The 24,363-nt window shown below is 38.3% G+C and overlaps 1 protein-coding gene across 1 annotated transcript in view; it reads left to right on the top strand.

Moving 5' to 3' along the window:
* kiaa1549lb (KIAA1549-like b) overlaps positions 1-14,347 on the top strand; it is a 60,842-nt gene extending 46,495 nt beyond the window's left edge. Inside the window, exons 16-21 of the mRNA XM_036585525.1 lie at positions 451-583; positions 5,736-6,122; positions 7,268-7,365; positions 7,643-7,788; positions 8,958-9,109; positions 12,491-14,347. Coding sequence (XP_036441418.1) covers positions 451-583; positions 5,736-6,122; positions 7,268-7,365; positions 7,643-7,788; positions 8,958-9,109; positions 12,491-12,775 — 1,201 coding nt within the window. The 3' untranslated portion in view covers positions 12,776-14,347. The remainder of the gene's footprint in view (positions 1-450; positions 584-5,735; positions 6,123-7,267; positions 7,366-7,642; positions 7,789-8,957; positions 9,110-12,490) is intronic.
* The last annotated feature ends 10,016 nt before the right edge of the window (positions 14,348-24,363 follow it).

Genomic DNA, 24,363 nt, shown 5'->3' with positions numbered 1-24,363 from the left:
TGTACAGCTCTAATGCAGAATTACACTGTGGCTCTTCATGCATCTCTCACCTGTACTCTTGAGGACGTTGCTTTTGATCATTTTTTCTGTGTGGCAGCAGGCTGTGCTGCTGTGTAATCTGCTTGCTGCCTGGCTCACTGCACTGACAGAGGCCGCTGATGAAATCTGATGAAGGCTGCCCACGCAGCACACTCATTATTTTGTGCTTAATAAAGTATTTCTTATCAGGTCACACTGCTGCCCTGCCTTTGTAAATCACCCCATGGAGCTCAGCCACGATGTGTAGTATATGTGTTTTGTGGTTTCGAATAAATTTATATTGTGGTTCCTTAAATGCCGCTCAGGATTAGGGCACAAGTGCAAACTAAACATGTAATGTGACTGGTAATTATGTCCCATGGTGCTTTTTCCAGCTTAGCAGTTTTGTGTGTCGCTGTGCTGGATTTTCAGGCACTCTCAGGTGAGATATCCTGCGTATCGCAGCAGGCAGTCCCTGAACAGCCCCAGCCCTGGCGGCACTGAGATGGACCTGCTGGTCATGAGAGAGAGACCCAGGAAGGGTATCCGCAACAGTGGCTATGACGTGAGTATTCAGTACTGAGGTGTCCGTTTACCTCACAAATTGATTTGTGTTTTTGCACAGTGTCATTTTACAAAACCTTGTACAAAGAATCTCTGAAAGGCTAACTTTATATGAGAAGCATAAACGACCTTTACGTTACGTCATTCTCCCTCTTTTTACGTTAAAGGGTCATTCTCCCTCTTTTTACGTTAAAGGGTCATTCTCTCTTTAAACTAAAGTTCAGTATCTTATTTGTCATCATGTATGTATTCTGTATCAGAGTGTTGTGTCTTTCAGCCTCTTTGACTCGAAAGGATTCACGATTTAACATCGTTGTCATATTTCTGTTCATCAATGTTCTCTCACTACAAGACTCAGAATGCATTATGCAAAAATACAATGGGAATCCCTGTAGTGTCAACCAATCCTGACTGGTGGCCTAGCCACTTATCTATAGGCTAATTTCTACTACCAGGCACTAGAATTAGTCCTTTGCCCGGTGATGTTAACACACTTACCACGGCAACGTTTATTGATTAATGTATTTCATGCAAACCACAGGAGTAACAGCTTGCAGCTTCATCATTGTCAAAAACGGTTCAGCCGTTTACCATAGTTATTTTCCACATGGTTATCCAAACAAGAGGATTTTGTTACCAGAACAGGCCTAGCTAGAATTACCCATCCCAAAAATTCACCCCAAAGCAGTTGTAATTTTTTAAAATAGCTTTTCTTTTTCAAACATTTGTCCCACTGTCAAGGTATGTGATCAGAACTGGATCTTCCTAGTCTTTAAACTGGAAAATCTCATTCTAGAGACTGCTGCAGCACACATGTATGATGCAAGTAAGACTATTTTTAACACACATTATGACTACGTTGATGATTTTGGCTGGAGTGTCAATGTAATGTATATCAGTGTAACAGTATTTTATTTTATTAAGTAATTTTGGACTATTTTTATTCGTCCATTCATCATGAAATGCTTAAATAATGTAAAGGATGTTTTCCATTTTCAAATGTGGTTAAAAAAAGAAAAATGGATTCATATGGTTGATATAAGTTGATGTAACAGCAATGATACACTTATTACGTCTTGATTTCTTTCTGATTAGCATTTTTGCATATTGTTGCTGTCCAGAAAATGGTAACTTTACAGGAAAAGGCAAAAACGTTAATGTAAGTTGATGTACATTAAAAAGTTTCTGTATAATTCAGTCATTAAGATGCAAGCAGAGTCATTCAAGGTGGTTGCATTGTCTATGACACAAATACAGCCATTTTATTTACTAAAAAATCGCCAGTGAACCTACATGTGTCTTCTGATTTTTTATTTATATGTGTTGTTGATTGTTGTAAATCCTTACCTCAGATTACTTTTAATAAACTCCTCAGATATCAGGCAGCACATTTGTAACCATATAATGTAAAAACTTTATGTGAAGTAGCTTTCAGAGGCATTCAACACTTTAGATATCTGGTTCCTATCACCATCACTGTGAACAATTCTGACTCTGTAAGTTTCTCTAAAATGGAGCAATTTACACCAAACCACTCTGACTGACTGTTCTCATCTTATTCCTTTAATAGTGCACAAATTTTGTAAAATCAATTCTCTCTCTCTCTCTCTGATATTAATATATATATATATATATATATATATATATATATATATATATATATATATATATATATATATATATATATATATATAATGCAAATAATGGAGATACTACTTTTTGGGGGGGGGGCAGAAATATAGTACGTATTACATATTAATTTCTTTCCAGTAGCACAGTCTGAGTAAAGACATTGTAGTTTTATTCACACTAAAGTAACACATAATTGGCCCAGGGTTCTGACTATAGTATCACTATTCTACCAAAGGACATTATAAGAGATAACAGAAAGCTAATTAATGTTTTGTGTGAAGAAACCTGAAGGATTTTTTTGGGGTGGTTTGAATCTCACTGTCTCTATGGAAACAGCAGCACACTCTTGTGGACGCTCTTTGATTACTGATGTAAGAGGGAAGAGCATAAAGCGGTTTATGACCAAAAACTTTACACACAACATTCATTTTATTCACCCCATTTACAGCATGCTTGCTGTAGCTAGTGGAGTACGCTAATGTGCTGTAAATTATACAAGAAGTTTGTGTTTTCTATCACAGGAGACATCCTGCCACTTTGAATTTTTATTGTGTACTTTTATTATTTTTTACCTTGAAAAACGAAAAAAGCCATTCTCTCAGCAGCGCAAGAGGCCATAGCTCTCCCTGCATGTCATAGTTGGGAAAATGGATGTGGCTCTGTTGGTCCGAGTGAGAATTCATTGCTGCAGATGCTCATTCTTGGTCCTCTGCTTTATGGGGGACCTGATTTATGAGCCCCAGTGAGCTTTCCTCTCAGATGGGAAGTAGGACACGAGAGAGAGAGAGAGAGAGAGAGAGAGAGAGAGAGAGAGAGAAAGAGAAAGGATATGAGTGGAGGTATGGGACAGAAGCAAAGCCAAAGGCTTTTGGAAGGCAGAGAGGAATTCAAACAGACACATATATGCAGTAGCCGCCGTGTGTAGTACCTGCCAGGCATTGTTACTGGACCGATTCAGAGGATACGTTTACAAGTGCATTCGCAACTATGAATCAGGGGAACCAGAAGAGAGGCAAGTAATGGTGAAGTTCTTGCTGTTTAACCCCTTAAATGGCGAGGACTAATTGATAGGTTCCAACTTTCATTTCAATTTTGGAATAACTCGGCTAGTATTTCTACTTAAATAATAAGCTTCAGGATGTAATAAGCCCAGGGTTTTAAAGCAACCACACCCTCAGCAGCAAAATTCATAGCATCACGGTCCAAAAAAGAACATGTATCTCCAAAATGGTATCTTCACAGGACAAAAAAACATTCTGCCTTGATCGGTTGCCCCCGCTTGTCCTTCTGGACCAGGTTGACCACAATGGAGCTTCCTGCTATCCAGTGCTTTGCAGAAAGCATCGCTGCATGCCACTCACCCTTGGATAATGCCAATGCCTGAAGCTTATTATGAGCCTGAGGCTTATTATGTAACTATTTACTCAAACTATTTAAACATAGACAGTGTTTCACCTGCCTCACAATACACTGTGCTCTTCTCATTTTCATGCTAACATATTAACATGATAGACATTTTACAGCAGTCAATGATGTTTATGGACTTAACTCTCATTTTCACTGTGATTCACTGTTAACAATAATCTCTGGATTTCACTGGTAACAGTGACCCATTTTCATTTTAGTACTATTTGTTGTTTGTTACTCTGATACACCTCTAACAGTAGTCATCAGATATCTTTTTTTTTCTTTTCTTTATTCAATATTGTATATTAATTGTAAAATCCTCTATTCATATTGCTCTTGTCGTGTTATTGTTTTGCTATCCTGTGTTGAGGAGGATGATTTCCTCTTTTGAGTCTTGGTTCCTCTCAAGGTTTCTTCCTCTTGCTCTTAAGGAGTTTTTCCTTGTCACTGTCACCCTTTCTCTGTCGTGGGGGCTCAGACCCAGATCTTCTGCAAAGCTGCTTTGTCACAAAGCATCTTACAAAAAAAGCACTGTACAAATAAACTTTAACTTGAATGGACTTGACGCTCTCAACTTTTCATGTCAGCTAATGTAATAACATTTTATTCCAAGTAATTTTGAATCATTTCTATTGGTCCATTCATTATGAAATGTTCACACGATGTAATGGGCAGCTACTGTGCTCAAAAGATATAGAAAAATAAATACAAAAAAATTGAGATTCATGGTTTTGATATGACAGCGATGATATAGTCATGTGCAAAAGTTTACACTGTTGGTCAAATAACCTGTTTTTGTTCATTTTCTAAGTGTAAAAATAACACACCCTCTACAGGCATCACTTTAAACTAGCTTTAGACTATGTGTAGAAGCAGAGAGATACTGTTAAAAAGCCTTTACAGGAATGACCCTCAGGAGTGGTTATAGCGTCACTGGCTACTGGAGATATCCAGGCTTAGAGGACCTCGTACCAGGATGTTGCTGTATCAGAACAGCAGCCTTGACTATTTTCTTGTAGTAGAGTTACTACAGATTTCATTTTGTCTTCCGTCCCATTTATCACTGTTATGATGATTGGTACCATGAAGTGGGGTTTGGGGGATAGTTTGATAAAATCTAAAATTTGTGCAAGACAGATGCAGTTATTACACATTTCTCTTTGCATGGTTTTCAGTGCAGGTAACATAGCACTGTGTTGTAGATTAAGTAATGCAGGTACTGTGTTTAGTTAATATGGTAGCATCTCCATTTATAGAGTTTAAATAACCTTGCTTCTTGGCTTGGCAAGGTGGCTGGCTGGATTTATCTTGGAGTGCACACATTGTTAGTCAAGTCATGCTCTAGCTGATGTTTGTCCCTGAACCCCTTTTTAATAGGGTCAGTTAGTGGCTTTAATCGTCTAGGTAGGAGACTGAGAATGTTCACTTAAGCTGGCAGTGATCATCCTGATGACGTAATTCTAATGTATCTCTATTTGTGAAGCTATTAAAATGAACCCTTAGAAGTTGCAGGTGATAACAAAAGCATGGTGTATTTTTATTTTTTTTTACTCATTATTTCTCATAGCGCATTGAAACAAGTGGAAAAAGAATGTCAAAAGTGTTGACTCAGACCTCTTGGTACTGAATATAAATCATTTATGCTTGTAAGACAACATAGACAACATATTTTGTCAAGTTATTGTTGTGCATGCAGTCTTGCTTTAAGGAAAAAAGAAATTGCCATATTTTCACTTTAAAATAAACAGAAAAAGGTCAGTTGTGCTGACTCTAATCTGTTGGTGCAGAATGTAGAATCAGTTGTAAATGTACTTCATTATATAGTTCAGTATTTAATTATGTAGCTATATTTAAATATCGCAAATTAAATGTACAGCAGAAAAACAGTATTAACTCTAGACCTCCTAGGGTTAAAGGAGTGGTCATCAGCTCTCCTCCTAAAGAGCCATAATTATACAGATTTAGTTCCAGGAAGACCTTGGTCATCTGGATCAAGTTATGTTAGGTTTGGCTTGTGAGGTTTGTGAAAGGACAGTTTGTGATTTGTGGATTTTTAATCATATGTACTTTGCTGTGCTGTTGCACTTTACTGTGTGTTTGTGTGCATTTCTCAGACGGAGCCTGAGATCATCGAAGAGACTGACGTGGATCGACTGGCAGCTCGCCGCAACTACGGCTGTGGACGGCAGGCCAAAGGTCACTCCGAGACGTCCACTCTGAGCTCACAGCCCTCTATAGACGAAGTCCGTCAGCAGATGCACCTGCTTTTAGAAGAGGCCTTCAGCCTGGCTTCTGCTGGCCATTCCACTTCCAGCAGGCGGCGCCACTATCACCATCACCACCAACAGCACCAGCAGCTGGGCCCTTACAGCCCTGGGCCCCCTATACCCTACTCAGAGGTGGTGACCAGTGCTCCGGGCACCATGAACCGTAGCCGAGGAGGCCTGCAGTGGGTTCCAGCATACGGGCAGGACCTCTATCAGTGCAGTCTGACCAAACCGGTGAGCATGTAGAACTTATATGGCCTAAATTAGTTAACTTACACAAAGTATTTACAACTATGCAAACTATTTTAGTCAGTGCAGATGAGGGCTTCTCAAACTGTGTTTTTAAAGGCATTTTTATTTGTTTTTATAATGTAAAGGGCACATTAAGAGACTTATAGAGAGTAAATGAGAAAAATAAGGGGTTGGTGTGAATGAATGAATGAATGAATGAATGAATAGGTTTATATAGATGTATACATAGAAACAAGCACAGTGCATACTGTGATACTGCATAAACAAACAGGGCTAAATACAGGTAATTCTACTAATAAATAAAGTTTACTAATACATTCATCATAATGTACAGTACTTTGCAAAAATCAGGCCACCTTTCATTCATTCATTTAATTTACATAACAGCCCTTAAGTACAAGTTAGTAGTTCTTCTGAGAAGATTAGATATACGATAATCTACTTGCTTAACAAAGGAGAAAGTCAAATGAAAATAAGTTAAAAAAAAAGAAGAGTTTCCAAAACTGGACTTTTATTAAAATATATAAAGAAAATGGGACTCTAAAAGTGGAAAAAGTGGAAGGATAGACAAACATCTGTGTATTTTGTCCATCCATATATATATTTACTTTGCAAAAATCAGGCCACAAAAATGAGCGCCAATTTTGTTTTCTCTTTACTGTCTTTTAGGAAATTCAGTGCCAGGGCTTTCACTTCTCTGTTGTAGTCCTGAAATGACTTACAATGACTTCAAACTGGGTTAATCCTTGACTCCTTAACATCCACTTGAGCTTGTGAAGCTAACATTACATTACACATTAATGTATTGCTTCTAGTACTGAAAAAATAGATATTATATTGAGCTGTTGAGCCTTCTGTGTAATTTTCTGTTAAATATATATTTTCAGCTTTTTTTCTGACACTGAAATGAATAAATGTATGTCTGTTTTGACTGGAAATGAAATAAATGAAGGATGGTCTCTGACTTTTACACGATGCTGAATATCTTCAGGCATCTTTTCAAAAAATGCTCTTATATTGGTCCCTAAAGTTGGCGATGCTTCTGGTTTTTTCAGGAGCACTTGTCAGTTCTTTGTATGTGCTGCTCCATTAGTTCTCTCACTTCCGATGAATATTTCACTGTCTAGACCTTCAGATTCACCCAGCTGCCAGAGATGGCCATGGGCTCTCCTCCTCCACCTATCCCCCCCAGAACAGGCCCACCTCCCGGGACCTCACTGCGAAGGTAAGGGCAATACACGCAAACTCAGAAACTCACTGACAGGCATGCACAAAGGCCGAGCCTCTCGACTACCAGAAGTGTACACTTTTCACAAAGCTGAGATTTAACACATTTTCTGTGAATATTTGCCAAATTCAGAGTGATTTTCGTGCTACTGTCATGAATAAGCTAATATGAGCATCGTTAGTGTTCACATGCTGGTCTGATTTTTGTTGTTAGTTCCCCATCTAGTGTTGAGTGTTAGGTGGTGCATTCCTGATGACGTTTTCAATTTCTCCAGGTCCTCCTCCGATCTTGGCCCAAAGGCTCGAAGCTCTGAATCATCCGTGCCAGACATGCAGAGTCAGCACGACAATGCCCCCTATGTGCCAATCAGCAGAGCACCACTCCCACCTGTCACCACAGAGCCTATACCCAATCACTCAGGTGTGTGCTTATGCTATACGTATAGGTGTGAATTCTGATGTTTTTGCATTCTACATGAAAATACAGTATTTAATGTTACCATAGGGAATTCTGTATAAAATTCTCCAAGACATGGCGGTGTACCTCAGTATTATTGCCAATGATTCTTAAAGATACCAGATTTTTTATTTTTTGCTTTACTGTGTTGCAAACCAGAAATACTAGAGATTCACAATAAAAGTAGAAAGCTGAGCTCTTTTGACTGTGGTTCTGTCATAGTTAGTTCTGTCTGTGAATTTGATGCGACTGCTATGCACAATGAGCGCCAATTTTTTTTTTTCTTTACTATCTTTTAGGAAATTCAGTGCCAGGGCTTTCACTTCTCTATTGTAGTGCTGAAATGACTTACAATGACTTCAAACTGGTTTTATCCTTGACTCCTTAACATCCACTTGAGCTTGTGAAGCTAACATTACATTACACATTAATGTACTGCTTCTAGTAATGGAAATACAGCAGTGCTGCCTACCACTGACACTGGCAAACTGCATATTAATAATGCTTGTGTGGCCCACATGTCTCAAAACGGATCTGGGCCACTTCTGGGCTGCATTATGCAAAGAAAGTTATATCAGGCGTACAATAGCAGGAGCAAAACCACTGATAAACTAAACTTCATACATGAACAAATAAAAAAGTATAAATTTGTATCTATGTAGAAACTAGAAATGCTTTTATTTTGCTTTTTTCTAATTTAATGCAGAGTTTTTTCATTACAGATTATATTGTGATCATAATAATTTGAGCGAAAAATTTAATCTTTTGAAATTTTAACATGAATTTTAGAATTTCTTGGTATTTGGTATGTCTCCGGTTTGCTTTAATGACAGTGTAGTACACTGAGAGCTGTCTAAACACAAGCTTCAGTGAAAGAGATAAGACTAAAAATAAGCCCTTAACATAGTGTCACAAATTTGTTTAAATTTGAATAGTGACTTAGAAATAGTATAGAGTCGTGAATGTCCTTACTTTTTTGGTCACAATTTTTTGAAATTCCACACCTTTCTGTTGTTTATTTCCAGGTTTTAATGGGGAAAAAATCCCAGATTTTCAATGTGGTCTCAGACTTTTGGACCCCACTGTATGCTATTTTTTATACTGCTTAAAAATGCTTTTCTTATGTCCCTCAGGAAACCCCATTACTGCTGTATATGCCATTCCAGCCAGCAGGCCAGGATACACAGGTTACTTCATCTCAACACCCCCTTCATCCTACCACAGTCCCTCCTGGATGTCTTACCCACCAGAGCCGGAGGACGTGCCCTCGCAGTGGGCAGATTCTGTAAGACCCCCTCTCACACCCTATGCCTTCAGGGACCCCCAGTCCTGCTTCACATGGCTTAAGTCCTTAGAGTCCAGCAACTGCTACTGTCGAGCAGTGCTCAAAGATGCATTTGAGTTAGTTCTTACCAGTGTGGCATGTTTCTTCATATAATGTGCCTCACACCTGTCTGACTGCGGTGGTCTACCTGAGGTCAGAGATGCTGTTCCATTGTCTGAAATCAACCACAAATGTCATATGGCTGTTTGGCAAAGCGTTGAAATTATAATAATAATAATAATAATACATCATTATTTATATAGCACTTTTGGAAAATAAGTAAATCACTGGAAAGATAAAAACACTACAAATGAAAATAACAGCACAATTACAAACAAGAGAACGTGAGCTCCACTACTCTAGGCACATGCTAGCCAAGCAAACATGTTATATGGATTTCTAGTGAGCTTGCATTCCTCATACTCACTGGAATGCTGTTCCAGAGTTTAGGAGCTATATAAGAAAATGATCTTCCACCATCTGAGCTATAAGTGATCCTAGGAGTTCCCTATAGGCTATAATCCTTCAACAGATCAGCAAAATTTGCTAAAGCTAGGCCATTGAAGCCGAAATTCCACAGATATTTCAGAATATCTGTATAATTCAGTGGTTGAGATTCACACAAAGCCACTCCAAGTGGTTACAGAATCAGAGTTCTCTACAGTGGTGATGATAGGAATCAGGGGTCAATGCAAATGTAGCCTTTTTATTTAATATCCAAACCACCAGTGAACTTACACGTGTCTTCTGGGTTTTTATTTGAAATGTTGAAAAGAGGTTTTCTTTTGGGACTATTTTGCCTTATAAAGTCCTGCATGTACCTGTCCGCTGTGACTGAAATTATATTTCAGGCTAAAATTGTCTATCAAAGCCTTTAAAAAATCAATGGGCCTCATTCACCAACTGTTTTTAAGAAGACATTTGTTCTTAAATCCGACTTTACACAGTTTTCATGAAGATTCTGACATTCACCAATGTTTTCTTATTTGGGATGTGTTCTTAGGTAAGAACAGAAGCTATGCACACTCATGAGCACAAAGGCGCAGACAATTCTTCAGTTTAAGAATGCATCGTGAATCTGACGTAGACATTTTCTTAGGACCTTTCTCAAAAATTAATTTAAGTAAAAACTTAGGACGATATTGGTGAATAAGGCCCATTGTCTCAGACATCAGGCAGCGTGTTCATTACCCTTTCAAGTAATAACTTTCTGTGAAGGAGCTTTTAGAGGCATTAAACCTTTCAGACATCTGGTTCCTATCACCACCACTATAAACAATTCTGACTTGGTAAAGTTCTCTAGAATGGAGAATTTCACATCAGACCATTCTGAATGAGTTTAGTTACATCTCAACCATTTAATTTTGCAGAAATGTTGAAAATTGGTGGATTTCACCTTTTAAGAGCTTTACATTTCATAAGCAAGCCGGAGTAGACTGAATTAGACAGGAGTAATATGCTCAAACTTTCTTTTCCTTGTAAACACACTGGAATTTTTTTTCCTCTGAACTAGTTGGAGCTTATTTAGTGAGACAGCAGGACAATCAGTCAGTAATAAGTTCCATTAGTCTGATCTAGTAGTTATAAAAGCATTAACTATTTTCTCAGCATCAAGAATAGCATGTGTCTTATTTTGGGTATGGAGCTGAATTTACTATATATATATATATATATATATATATATATATATATATATATATATATATATATATATATATATAGTTTGCATAAACTACATGCACATGAAGCATTCATGGCACGTTCAGCATAACACTAAAGTAACAATCTATTACAATTACATTATCATTTTTAAAACATTAATTAAATACATTCATTAATGAGTAATGAGAATATAATGTAATGAATTGAGAACTCAAATATGTTTAGTGTATACTAAACGAATATATTAAATACGCATATGAATATATTAAATACACATACCTTCTTATCTGAGAACCAATACAATTCTAAGCACATAATATTCTATAGATATCCATATTGCATGCCTCATTAATAAACGTTCAAAAAACAATTGTGACTGATACGGAAATGGTGCAAATGAATTACATTTCACACTCCCTTACTTTACACCAAACTTTTGCAGCTTACTGGCCTGCAGTTCATTCTTGAATTAAGCTCATGATGTGAGGCTCAATAATGTAATATTTCCAGCTGGATATTGAGCCAATCAGTTTACTGTGGGGGAACATTTGGGCCAGGCACAGTTCCGATAACAGCATTTAGCTACCTAATCTTGTTCTATATGAAGGCTGCGAGAGCCGCAGGGCTAGTTTATTTCATAGAGGGGGCACATAGTTGGGGTAAAAGTAAGCAACACAGACAGCTTGTCGCTGCAATTATGGAGTAGCTAACTGCCAGTAGCTTAAATAGACTGGTGTTAATCCAAGTGGCTATATTTGCAGTAGCTAAACAGTGTCTAGTGACATAATCTAAATAACTCTGCAACCCAAGAACTTGAAAAAAATTATGTCATGGCAGAGCAACTCAGAAGGGGGGACCACCACAGTCACCACACCTCTATTTTAAAGCCTGGGATTCCCTGTTCTTCTTTAAAATGAAGCACATTTGGTAAGATCAAACCATTTTGCATGTTAGAGAGATGAAACCTGGACTACAGCCTTGTGGATCATGACCGGTGGGTCACGCACGTCTCTGCATTTCTCCACCTCGTCTACTTCTTAGGAGCCGGGGGTGGGTTAGGGGGGCATTCTCTTGGGTCTGTTACTACCCATGTGACCTGCCATTTTGCACAAGACTCCTTGTCAGTTTGGAATGTTCTTCTTATCCCTGTTATGTGTCTGCCTGTTTCAACCAAAATGCCTTCACACAGTGTCTTTTTGCAGAACCAGTGTCATTTAGAAACCATTTGCTGAACTGAATTTATCGCTGGCGTTGAGTGGATGCAACAAAATACTGGGGTAGTTGAGCACATTTCTTCAAATGAACATTTTTTTTTCCTCTTTATTCGATCACAGTTTGACCGTTTTTCAGTGTTTGTGATCTCATATTCTCATGGTCTTTAACAAAAATAACCCATTCAAACAGGGTTCAAACAGTCTGTTTGAATCAGATGTCATTTCTTATTGATCCTAAACCGTTCTTTTCATTTCCTCTTCTTGTGAGTGTCGTGTCCCTGTGTGCTTGTGTGTGTTCTTTCTCCCTCCTTAGTTCAACTAATTTAATTAAGAAATTTGGCATAGAGCTATAAAGAGTGAGACTCTACCGAGTTCCACTGTTAGAACATTCCTTCATTTAACAAAATGTCTGTTGTATCATTTTATAAAGTGTTAATAAGCCTAATGTCAGTAATCTCTCTTCCAGGTGCCCTTGCCAGGCTATGCAGAAGCCTTTCCGCACCCACGTTACCCTCAAGGCAGTCCTCTTCTGTGGAAGCACAGCCAGGGCATGTCTTCTCAGGGGGTACCAGAGCAGCCCCCATCTCCGTCCACCGCTGCGTCCCAGCAGAGCCTGACTGATCCAAGGGACCTGATCAGCCCCGACACCCCCCTCAGCAGCCTCTCCACATCGGCTCTGGTCAAGGCCATCCGTGATGAGGTGGCCAAGCTGGCTAAGAAGCAAGCTGACATGTTTGAGTTCCAGGTCTAGAGCTCCCTCTGGTGACTAAGAGGACAACCTGCACACTCTTGTGCTCTTAAAGGATCCAGAAACTTTCTGGGATCTTCACTAAATCGTCACCATTTTTGACTTTTGTACAGACAGGATGCCGTGTGCTCTTGTATTCTACTGGATACTTCTGTTCCTGCAACTTCAAGGTTTATGTGTTTCCTGAAAAGCCTGCTTGTTGTTTCTACTGCTGTGTTTTCCCTATTTTCACCTCTGCAATGTAGTTGAACGTCAAGACAAACTGTTGATGATATTTTGGACACAAGGCCCAGCATTATCATCTCTATTATCAAACCTCACTCAAATTTCAAACAAGCAAGAGTGACGGAATATTGAATTACAATAATTATGAAAAGTAGGCAAGAATACAGTACTATGACAAGATGTTATTTAACATTCAAGTTTTTATGCTTCCAGTAGTAAAGACTCCATAATCCCTATCACTACATACTACAGGCTTGGGTGTGACAATGTTAAGTAAGTAAAAGCGGGGCATCTTTCTTTCTTTGCTTTTTGTACACTTTACTTCTAGACCTTACTTTCTAGCTAGGACACATTTTAAGCAAAATTTCTCAATCTGTTAATGAATAAATAATAAAGAAAATAAAAGAAAAAACAAATAATGGTGACTTAACAGAGTTTAAAATGTACAGAATCATCCAAGTTATGCTCTATAAACATAAAAAAAAACTTTTACAGTTCATTCCCAAAATAATATGTTTTTATTTAGGCATAAGGGCTTTCTTTTAATATTTAATATTTAATATTGTATGTAAAATCACTATGCTAAAGAAGGGTTTTCTGTTTTGTCTCCATATTTCTACACTGTTGAATGATTTTCACAGTAGTGTTCTTTCAGCGGTTTGTGAATGTGTTATATGAAGGTCTCAAATTCAAAGAAATGATTGTATTGTAATTTTTACTAGTACTGTAAAAAAGCACTTTATCTCCAGTCATGTTCAGAAAACCGTCAAGGTTGTTTAATACAGATGAATAATGTTTGTTTTTATCAATCACAGGTCAACAGAAAGTGTTCTATAAGTCATGATAGCAAGAATTTATGTCTCTTCTTTATATCTTTTAGCACAATCTGTGTATATTATGACATGAAAAGTTTGAGAGTGCTATATGTTTTCTTTTTTTTTCCCTGATTTAAGTACTTAATACATGCAGGATGCTGATTTGCCATAAGAATTACTTTAAACATTGTGCTTTTTTGGTTTATTGTGTGGTTTGTATTATTCCAGATAAGTACAGAAGTTGAATTAGGTTGGATTGGAAGCTTCTATTGTATCCATGGTGGAGTTTTCTTTTGTGTTACTCATCCCTCTGTACTTTTCATCCATGTTCTAAGACTCTAGTTCTCTGTGTATAAAGAATGTGGAAATGTGAGAATAGGATCAGAATGATAAAGGTCTGTATAATATTAAAAACAAATGTTTGTATGTTGCCCCTGCCCCCCACCAAGTGCCCTGCACTTGTACCTTATGTCATTCCATTTTAAGCATCGGCCCTTATACTGACTTTGACTGTTCATATGTATAAATAGTACTTTCTTTTAAATTTGTAAGAGGTTCGGTGCCAGATTGAGCATTTGCAAATAGATCAGCATTATTGATTTTTTTTCTCCCTTTCATTTTTTTGGCAGGTAAGAATTTGTGCATAACAGACCACACCACACTACTGATTCTAACACTTAAATAAGAGTCTAATAAAAGCAATGGTGAAAAAACAATTTGTGGCTCTATCTGATAGATCTATTTGATAGATCTATCTTTCAAGCAGTCTGTCTGACTATCTGCCTCCCTATTGTAAATGTCAGCTGAATAATTGAGCATAAATACAAAGTAGAAGGCAACAAAAGCTATTTTATTTGTATTTCTTCTTCTCATGAACTGACCATTTCTCTTCAAGTCCCATCTGTTTCTCCTTTTCATACTGCACTGTGCTCAAGAAGCAGTCTACAGAAAAAAAGGAATGCATTATTTATTTATTTTATTTTTGAACTCATAGTCTGGTTATATATATATATATATATATATATATATATATATAGCTGTTGCAACCTCATATCTCCATTTTTTATGTTTTTCAGTTTTTCACATGATTTGAAAATGCCTGTTACCCTTTACATTGTGTGTAAATTTCATGATGAATGGACTAAAAGAAATGACCTAAATTGACTTGGAAACTTCTCCTGCAAAGTTATCATTTTGGAGATATGAGGTTTTATATACTATAATTTCTATCACCCCTGGTCAAAGTATATGTTCTGTTGATTTTTTGATTGCAAATACATTAACACATCATACATACAGGAAGCAAATATGGCATTATATATGCAATTTTTCTGCCATATATAATTCTTCTACACAAAATAACATTTTTCTACAAAATTTACAACATAAAAAGGGCCATAACTTTGGCACAAGCCACAGTTCATGTTTTTTTTCTTTTCAATATGATAAGTTCATCCAATAAAAACAGTAATTGTACAGTAAATGTTCTCTGTAGAGGATGTATTGACCTAGAAAATCAACCAAGCATTTGAGCAGAGGGGTCCTCAAACTTTTGCAAACTGCTGTATGTGTTATAGACATAGGCCTATAGGTATGTCTCATACTATAGACACAGACTTTGTGGCTTGTAATATAGAAATCAGTTCATACTGTAGATACATAGGTCCACATTCTGGAATACAGACATATATGTCGTATTACACAAGGCCATAGATACAGTGGATATGTGGCTAACATAGGCGCCTCTACTGAAAGAAAAGTTTGTGTATATGGCTTCAGTTATTATAATTATGTCACTCTTCATTACATCTTCTGTCGTCGAACTCTTCTCCCAGCTGGTGAAGCAGCTCTATCTCCTTCAGTCGGATGTACAGCTCGCAGATGTCGTCCAGCTCGCTCCACGGATCCGCGGCGTCCCCTGGCGGCGGAGAGTAAAACTCGAGCGGCCGATACTCGGCCACGAGCAGCCGGCTGGTTTCAGGCCACGGCCGCGGCTCGAACAGACTCGGAGCGCTGCCGTGGTTCCAACATAGAGACCCCCAGATATCTTCCACGACATGTGGGGGGTCATAGAGCGATGGAAAGAAGCCCATCTGGTGAACATTCATGTTGGGTTGATGATTTTTTGTCGTGGTGAAGTTTTAGTTTCATAAAGTGCACATAAAACCAACGGAAAGAAGATGTTACTGTTTAATTTCAAATACGTTCATCTCCGTCATGATGTCGTAACAGTAGCTGTGAAGTCGGACTGCACAACGCTAGAGGGCGCCCGCGAGAGAGTCCGCAATGAATAGGGGTGTATAGAAAAAAAAAGTTAATTTTAGCAATCTACGTGGGAAGTTTAATTTTGGAAAATAATATTCCAAAATAATAATAATAATAATAATAATAATAATATAAAACTGGTCAATATTTTTCAGTTTTTCTACAGTAAAAAAGTTTTGGGCAGTAGTAAACCACCAAGAACAACTTCAGTAACACAAGGGTTTGAGGACTGAGAAAGAAAACCAGGAGTGGGTCCTGGGACAAACCAGTAGGGTTGGGTTTTGCTGAAGCATCTTTGGCCTTGTTCAGACTGCTTGCCCAAATCCGACTTTGGTACATCCACATTGTATACTGATTTTTTAAGTCTGGACAGCAAAAAAATAACACATTTGGGGGTGGTTTGAAATGTGATTCCAATCGGATTTTTACAGATGCGTCTCAGTCTAGACGCTCCTTTTGCTTCATTCGCAATGTGACACACAACGACAATGTCAAATCCAGAGTAATAGAAGTGCTGGGATTCGAGAAGAGCACCAGAGAACCACCAGAGAGGAGAATTACCACTCCGTAATGTCTTCTGGGTTTCTCAAACGCTAGAGGGCGCTCCAAGCGAGTCCAAAATGAATGGGTTAAGATGGAGCATTTCAGGAAAAACAAATAGTTTATAAATGCTTAAACATTTTTAATATAAAAGAATATATTAATTTCCTGAACACTGAATAGCATACAACATTTTAACACTGCTGTTATATTTTTAAGAGCTTTTAGTTTAAAATGGGGCCTCCTGTACATCCATGACGTCTGTGAGCGGGAACAGCCAATGAGCTGCTCCACTCGCCAACCAATCAGCACTCACTAGCGCTAACGCCAGCGTTCTGCTGCCCAAAATCCGTTTGCTGTAGAAAAAGGAAATATATAGGTTAAGTTTCCTTTGCTTTTTAGTGAAATACATCATTCTACTTTCTAATATCAAAGGAGTTCTGGACAAGTGATTAAAAACTATTTTAAAGTTTTCATTTTTAGCCGTTGAGCTCCATTTACTCCCATTCACTGAGGACTCACTCGCTGGCGCTCTCTGCTGTGTTGCAGAGGAATCAGGTAGTGGCCTGGCTCCTAATAAATCAGCTCTGAGAGCACCCAACAGTCATGCTTATGCCAGAGAATATGAAGAGTTTGGAGGGCGAGATGATGCACCTTCATCTCTCCTGCGTCTGCGTTTGAAATCCACATCATCAGCGTAGCTACATAGTTACTGACGCCTACGTCGTTACCACAGCAACCCATTGAGATAGGCTGGTGATGTCTGAACACACAAATCCTATCTGATCACAAATAACAGCGCAGATAGTCATCTGAAAAGATCTGATTTCAGAAACAAATCGGAATTACCGGCAATCTGAACACAGCCTAAGTGTCAAGGACCCCTTAACTGGTAGAGAGAGTGTTTAGTGTGATGCTCGCTTTACCACTTAAGAAGCATCTCGAAGAGCTCATTCGTGATGTCATGAATGTACATAAGGCACTGTTAATAAGCGATACACTCTCAAAAAATGGTTCTTCAAGGGTTCTTAAGTAAAGGGAATGTTGCTATTTATAATCCTTTTTTAGCACGGGTATCGCTACAATGTCAAGGTAGTAACAATAGAAGGACGCTTGGTGTTACCATGCACAACACATTCTCCATCAGTCTGAAGAACAATTTCGCCATGCAAAGAACCATTTCAGCCTGAAATGGCTCTATATAGAAGTCATGGTTCTAACTAGAATCGTTCTCTTTATGTGTTATGTGTTGTGAAAATCAGGGCATTTTGTATATAAAAATAATTAAGCAGTTACAATCTACGACTTTGAACTCTGTAAAGCCAATTCGTTTTGGGCTCGCTCAGGAGCGCCCTCTAGCGTCTGACAATCCCAGCAGAGGGAACGGGGAGGGCAGAGGAGGCGTGAGATTAGGGTGATTCCAATGGCCACAGTAAGACAGGGGGCCACAGAGATTGAACCTTTTTTGCATGTGATTTGACGCTTAAACTTAACAAATATAAATTTAGGATTATACATTAAAGTCTTAGATACAGTATCAGCAATACATCTTGCATTCCACCACTTTTCCTGTGGGAAATTCTTTGTAAACGGTCAGTGGTTTAGCCCGGTGACGGTCTATAAGAAGAGCTGTTTGACTGCCACAGTTTCGTTTTTAACTCGAGAGAAAATACCGACAAACGCAAATCGGGTTTTCAAAACGTCAGAAAGAACAGAAATGAAGAAGAAGAAGAGCAAAAAACGAGGAAAACTGTGTCACCCACTGTTTCAGAGGTAACGTTATAGGTGAGTGGAGCTGAAAGGAAATGGCCTGAACAAAACTCCATATCCAACTGTAAATTTGGAGTTTTCGCTCATAAATCAGCTGTACAGCCCTCTATTTTGTGTTATCATGCTCTCTCAACCGCCGAAATATGAAGGTTTAATTTTAAAGGTGATTTTGTCAGTGATTTTAGCCTCCCGTTCTGTGTTTTGGCCTCAGTAAAGTACGAATTGAGTTCAGAGGGTTTTGCATAACGTAGGTTAGCTAGCTATCTGTTGTAATGTAAAAATAGTTCGTTATACAGATGCAGTACAGTTTGCATAACCTAGTACATTGATATCATTGATATGCTACTTATAGTTATATTCACAGCTTGCTACATGCTAGGGACAGCATAAATTGTACGGTTACTAAATTTTTGACGTTTTAATGTTGTGGCAGGTTCTGCTAAGGCAAATGTGGTAAGCGGCATCTGCGTGATTTTCAGGACGTCCAAAACTCAGTTTGAACCGAGTGACTCTGTTTATCTTACTTAACTTGCACTGTTTTTATCATCTGTGTGTATAACTCTGCTTTGAAAAAGTAAAAATAAAATGTTTAAGTGTTCATGTGAGCATATTTGTCCCCTTAACCTCCACTGTAGGCCTCCTGGAGACGCTAAATTAAACATCATGCATCATAAGGTGTCAGAAGTATGACAGCATATTGCAGTGGATCACAGAGAATATATGACAGTTTTCCCCGTAGTTGACAGGTAAGATATAGCATTGGGTTGAAAGAGAGTATCAGTTTGAATGAATTTCTGTGGATCATGAAGTTAATATTGTTTCATAGCCTACATCAGGGGTATTTGATTAAAATGCAATAATGTCCAGTTAGAGAAAATTTCCTCAAGCAAAGGTCCGGAACATCATAATGTCTAACGCATTATGATTCGGTGCCATATATTGTATACTGAAGTAGCCTAGAATGTATATCAAAATCTTATACAGTCAACAACTGAATGTCAAATCAAATATAATTTAGTAATATTTCAATAACATTTACTGTCAGTTTTCTCTTTTTAGAGCCAGCATGTGAAATAACTTGCCTCTGACTCACTTTCTTCTTCCGACTGCTGTCTCGCCTCTCGTCCCTCCCCTGTAAGTGCCTCACTCTCGAGTGTCAGTGCTCATCGTAACGCACAGATCTGATTGGCTGAGTAGCGTCACGTGTGATATTGACAACGCATGCGATTGGTCTGTCAGTCTCCCAGGCCGCTAAAGTGGTACTGCAAGGGCTAGGAAAGCTACGTCGATTAAAATAGGACCACCCCGTCGAAATGAAATAGTTCTCCATAGTATATTGGTTATAGGTCCAGGTCCGCATAGGACAGCGTATGGCTCCGGACTCGGACCGCTGTCCGCCTATTAGTGACCTCTGGCCTAGATGTTGCGCTTTGTAAGTGTGGCAAATTTGGAAAATTGGTGTCCTCTCTGGTGGAAATGAGCGGAAATACTTTTTGTATGTGGGGTTGTGCTCTGGTGCTCTGGTCCCCTTCTCTGCACGGATTAATGTGAACTGCTCTTTTTTCATAACTGAGTGGAAAAGTAAGAATGTTACCTGCTTCACCACAGACAACTGATAGCTAACCAACATTACTGTTCATACCACAGCTGGGTGGCACATGTCGCCTTTAGTTATGTAAAGTTGCATTCAGTCAGATGTTTAAGGCAATGTTAGCCAAGCATATTTGATATTGGTTTGTTTACGAAAGAAAGCAGTGGATAATGGCCTGCCTGGTTTATATACTGCCTATGTATAATAAAACATATATTTAGGAGAAACCTTACCCTTGATCTTCAGCAACAAATTGACCCATTTCTCAAAAAAACAGTAAGCCAAAAAAAAGTTCTGAGTTTTTGAATAGAAATTGTCTTTCAGCTTAGATTATTTTGGCCAGAAACCTAAGAAATAAGATGACAGTTTACTGCTGTATCCTCTCCATCTTGTGTAAGTACATATAATCCATGGGCAATAATTAAGAATCAAGGCAAGAACTTCAAGTGAGATATTCAAGGTTGATGATGGATGATTGAATTAGGTCAGTGGTTGCTGAGATCATAGGAAAGCATCATGGTATTTATTTGTTTTCAAGGATTCAAGATACTTAGTCCCCTTCTCTCCTTTTCTGCCTTACAAGTTTCTTGATTGGTTCTTAGTTTAGAACTGACTAAACAGTTGAAACACTTTTTATTTATATATATTTGTTAAATAAAGGCCAAAAATATTATGCCTTTTTTTTGGCCAAAAAAAGGCAAAATATTAAATAGAAGTGTCATAGCATAGCAGTTATCAACTTTGATGCATCATCAGCATTATTACATAAATAAAACAAGTTTTTTCATAAAATTAGGATGAGTTATTTATAGTTTTTGGCTTAATTTGTCCTGATTTCAGAATTTTCATTTCACTGCATCATCACTAGTGATAGCTTACCTGTAATGTTGGTTTAAGAAAGAAGATTCTTAAATGTGAAGCACCTCATGGACCTGGCTTCTAACTCACTCCTGTTAAGCAGGCTAAAGATTCTCCAAAAGGGTGTGCAATTATTGCTCATAGCTTCTGGTGGTTCATAAAAACAGTGCTTTGCATCAGTAACACTGTGTCCTTGTTATAATCAATATTAGAGTATATTCAGTTTTCAGTTGTGAATGTACTGTTTTAAATCTAAAAATTTCAAATGAAAACTGCCCTTGATATCTTATTTCCTCAAGTTCCCTTATTTTCTATTTAATTCCACATTTGTCACCTATCTATCTATCTATCTATCTATCTATCTATCTATCTAAGGAAGCAGAGTTTTGAGAGGAAAAACAAGGAGAAAAAGTTCCTCCGCAGACAAAAAGAAAGCTGAAAAGCCCCCAGCTATTTGCTCACGCTTTCTGTTTATTCTGTGTTATTTCTCTGATCTCCAGAGTAAGAGGAAAAATAAGGCATTTCAGGTGTTTTTTGTTCCCCAAACTTTTCTGACTGTGACCTCCCTCAGTTAATCTTGTCACAGTATTATCTGAGATTGTCAAATGTGCCTTAACTATACATTCTTTGCCTGTTTATTAAGTACACCTGCCTAGTGGCATGATACTTTGCTTTGAAGGTCCTTTGACCTTTCGGAACAGGGCCTGCGTGTGGGTTTTACAAGATGCTGGAGATACAAGATTTTCTGCTTCTCAGTCCTGATCTTAGAGTACCAGATGTGTCCTGATGTTCCTGATTTTGGCCAGTCTGCTTGCTTGAACAGTTTTTGCCATTCTTCTTTGATACCTTGGATCCACAAGCTGGAGTGCATTATTCAGTCTGACTCGCACTCGCCCTCAGCTAGGTTAGCCTTAGTAAACGAATCAGCAGCTATGAAAACTTTGTAGCTAAGCAAAGATTTCTGGGCGAGTTCTGCTGAAGTCAATGCTGTTGTTCGCTTGGTCCTTAACCCCTCTGAGGACTCATCTAATCGAGCTAATAAAGTAAGTGGACAGCTCTTAAGATGGAGTCGGGGATGTTAAAGATCAAGTTAAAACTGACATTGGAATGGGCAATAAAAAGCACACTTTGTGACAACAATGCCATTTCTGAGGTCATTTTCTCATTCCTAGTTATAGTTATAGAACACTAACTGATGCTAGAAATGCTAGCCTGCTTGACTTATACCACATACTCCAGTCTTTGTCATGTTGGAAAGTATGTTTGTGTGAAGGTGGGTGGTTAACCCAATGAAATGGCAACTCATCACTGGGCTTTCCATACTGTGATAATGAGAACATTGACATTTGCGCAAAAAAAACATTTCTCACAGCCTTTCTTCTGGTTTGTAAGTGTCTTTTTCTTACAGCAAATGTATAGTTTTTTAATTATATTTGTTTTGATAAAGCTGCTGTCTTGTAAAAACCCACTGAGCAAGAAATTATTTTTTTTGTAGCAACCAGATTTGGTTGTGAAGACCCAGCCATCATGAATTCTGCCTAGAGTTCTGCCTACAATTTCACTGTGGCATTAAGGGAAGCTAAATACTAATTGGTTTCATGTCCAGTGCCCAATGGAAGCAGACAGGCAAATCCCATCTCATCACATTTCTGTGGTTATTTGTTTCACTAGGAGAAAACGAGTAGCTTGTATTTGAGACTCTCCCTTCCCTCAAAAATGTGTTCTGGCTCTATAATCACAGCTTTGTTCATGGCCGTCATAATAGTGCCATCTTTGTCTTGGCTTTTCTTTCAGAATTACACTTCTCAAGAGCATATTGCTACTAGTCACATGCCTACATGACCTGTCTCAATACTTGAAGGAGAGTGTCACCACTTTAGCAAAAAGAAGCATTTTTTCATTACCATGGTACAGTACATGACCAGCTTTGTTCAGTGCTGTTTCTTTTGCTTAATATGTATTGCTTTAATTGAAATTTCAGCTCAGAGGTTATTTAACCTTGTTTTCTCAAGAAATTTATAGGGAAAAAAAAAACAAAAAAAACATATTCCACTGTCATCAAACAGAGCAAAGCAACAAGAGAAGACACAAACTGTCCCCTGGAGGGATCCTGAAGGTTAATGTGTGCTTATCTTACTGGAGTCTCTTTATTCACAGATGAATCTTTTAACTGTTCTTGACAGTGACACTCCCCTCACTATCTTGGCAGGGACCAAGCAGTGCCACAGCAGTGCTAGAGCCCTCTGGCTTCTATTGACGTGGATGCACTTGGGCCACGTGCGTTGAGATGTGGTTAAAAGATATCGCAAATGATTATTGACAGACGCTGAAGGAGGTCATTATTCCTCCATAATGTGCTTCATTTGGCTGCTGTAGGGGGATTGATTCTCTGTTATGCTGGTAATGGACTCCACCTTGCATTGTAGTGGAGAATGCATTTAGCTAGTTGGTTTGTCTGTTCAGTTTGAGGATCAGTCTAGAGCTGCTGTATGTGAGGTCTGTTACAATATGACATTTTTGCCATTATTACACTTTTCTCTGTGGTAAGTAGGAGTGTGAATGTTGCATATATTTGTTTAATGTTAGGTATTTTTCTCAGTATTCTTCTCTGTTTTAGGTATTTTTCACTGCTGTAACATCATCCATACGAGTCAGGTGGATTTATGCTGTGTTCTAGCCTCCTGAGACTCCACATTCTCATTAGAGAACATCAGTGTACACGGGTTTCCTGTACTATATACATTACTGTATCAGCTTAACACTGATATTCTCAAATAGGCCTTGGCGATGTGATCGGATATTGTTGATGACTGACAAGACAGTAATCACAGTGATGGGGAAACTGACTGAGAATTGGGGTGAATGCCCCAATAGTCATTTTGTTCTGTTTACAAGAGAAAGAGGGTTTAAGAAGCTTGATTTTCTCTGCTACACACTGTAATGCTAGCTTCACCCATCACACAACTCTTCCCTTTCTTATTGTACTTACCTGTAAGTTTAGCTTGACAGCATGGAACAGAAAATAAATGCAGATGTGCTTTGGGACTTCAGCTTGCTTCAGTGTAACTGCAAAGCAAGTGACTGCAGTGTGCAGCAAAACAAAGCTAAAGAGTCTTGATGTTACCCTAGAGCAGCTAGCTCCAGCCCTGGAACTCTTATTAGCAAAGAAAGTACCTCTGATCCTTGTCTTCAGCCAGGAAATAGGATCAGAAAACAGTAACAAATAATATTTAATATGTGCACATAATGTTATATTTGCTTTTACTATAAAACATCAGGTTATTATTAAAAGATGTTGGGCTATGATTTCCCATTCTGTCTGCCATGAGTTTCCCAGAGTGTGATTTACAGTCTGGAAAAAAATGCAGTATTTTCTGTACAGCTTAAGTGTCCCAAAGGTTTAGATGAGTTAAATTATCGAAACTGTTGAAAGTGTAATGCTGCATGATTTTCCAAAGGCATCTATAGCTGAATTCCAGCGTGGCTCTGCTACAATAAAGGAAGACACCCAAGTTTATAAGATGTAA

This window comes from Colossoma macropomum, unplaced genomic scaffold, assembly GCF_904425465.1.
Source record: "Colossoma macropomum unplaced genomic scaffold, Colossoma_macropomum, whole genome shotgun sequence".
NCBI lineage: Eukaryota > Metazoa > Chordata > Actinopteri > Characiformes > Serrasalmidae > Colossoma > Colossoma macropomum.
Note: the sequence above shows the minus strand (reverse complement) of the source record. Positions and strands in the feature narration are given on the sequence as shown.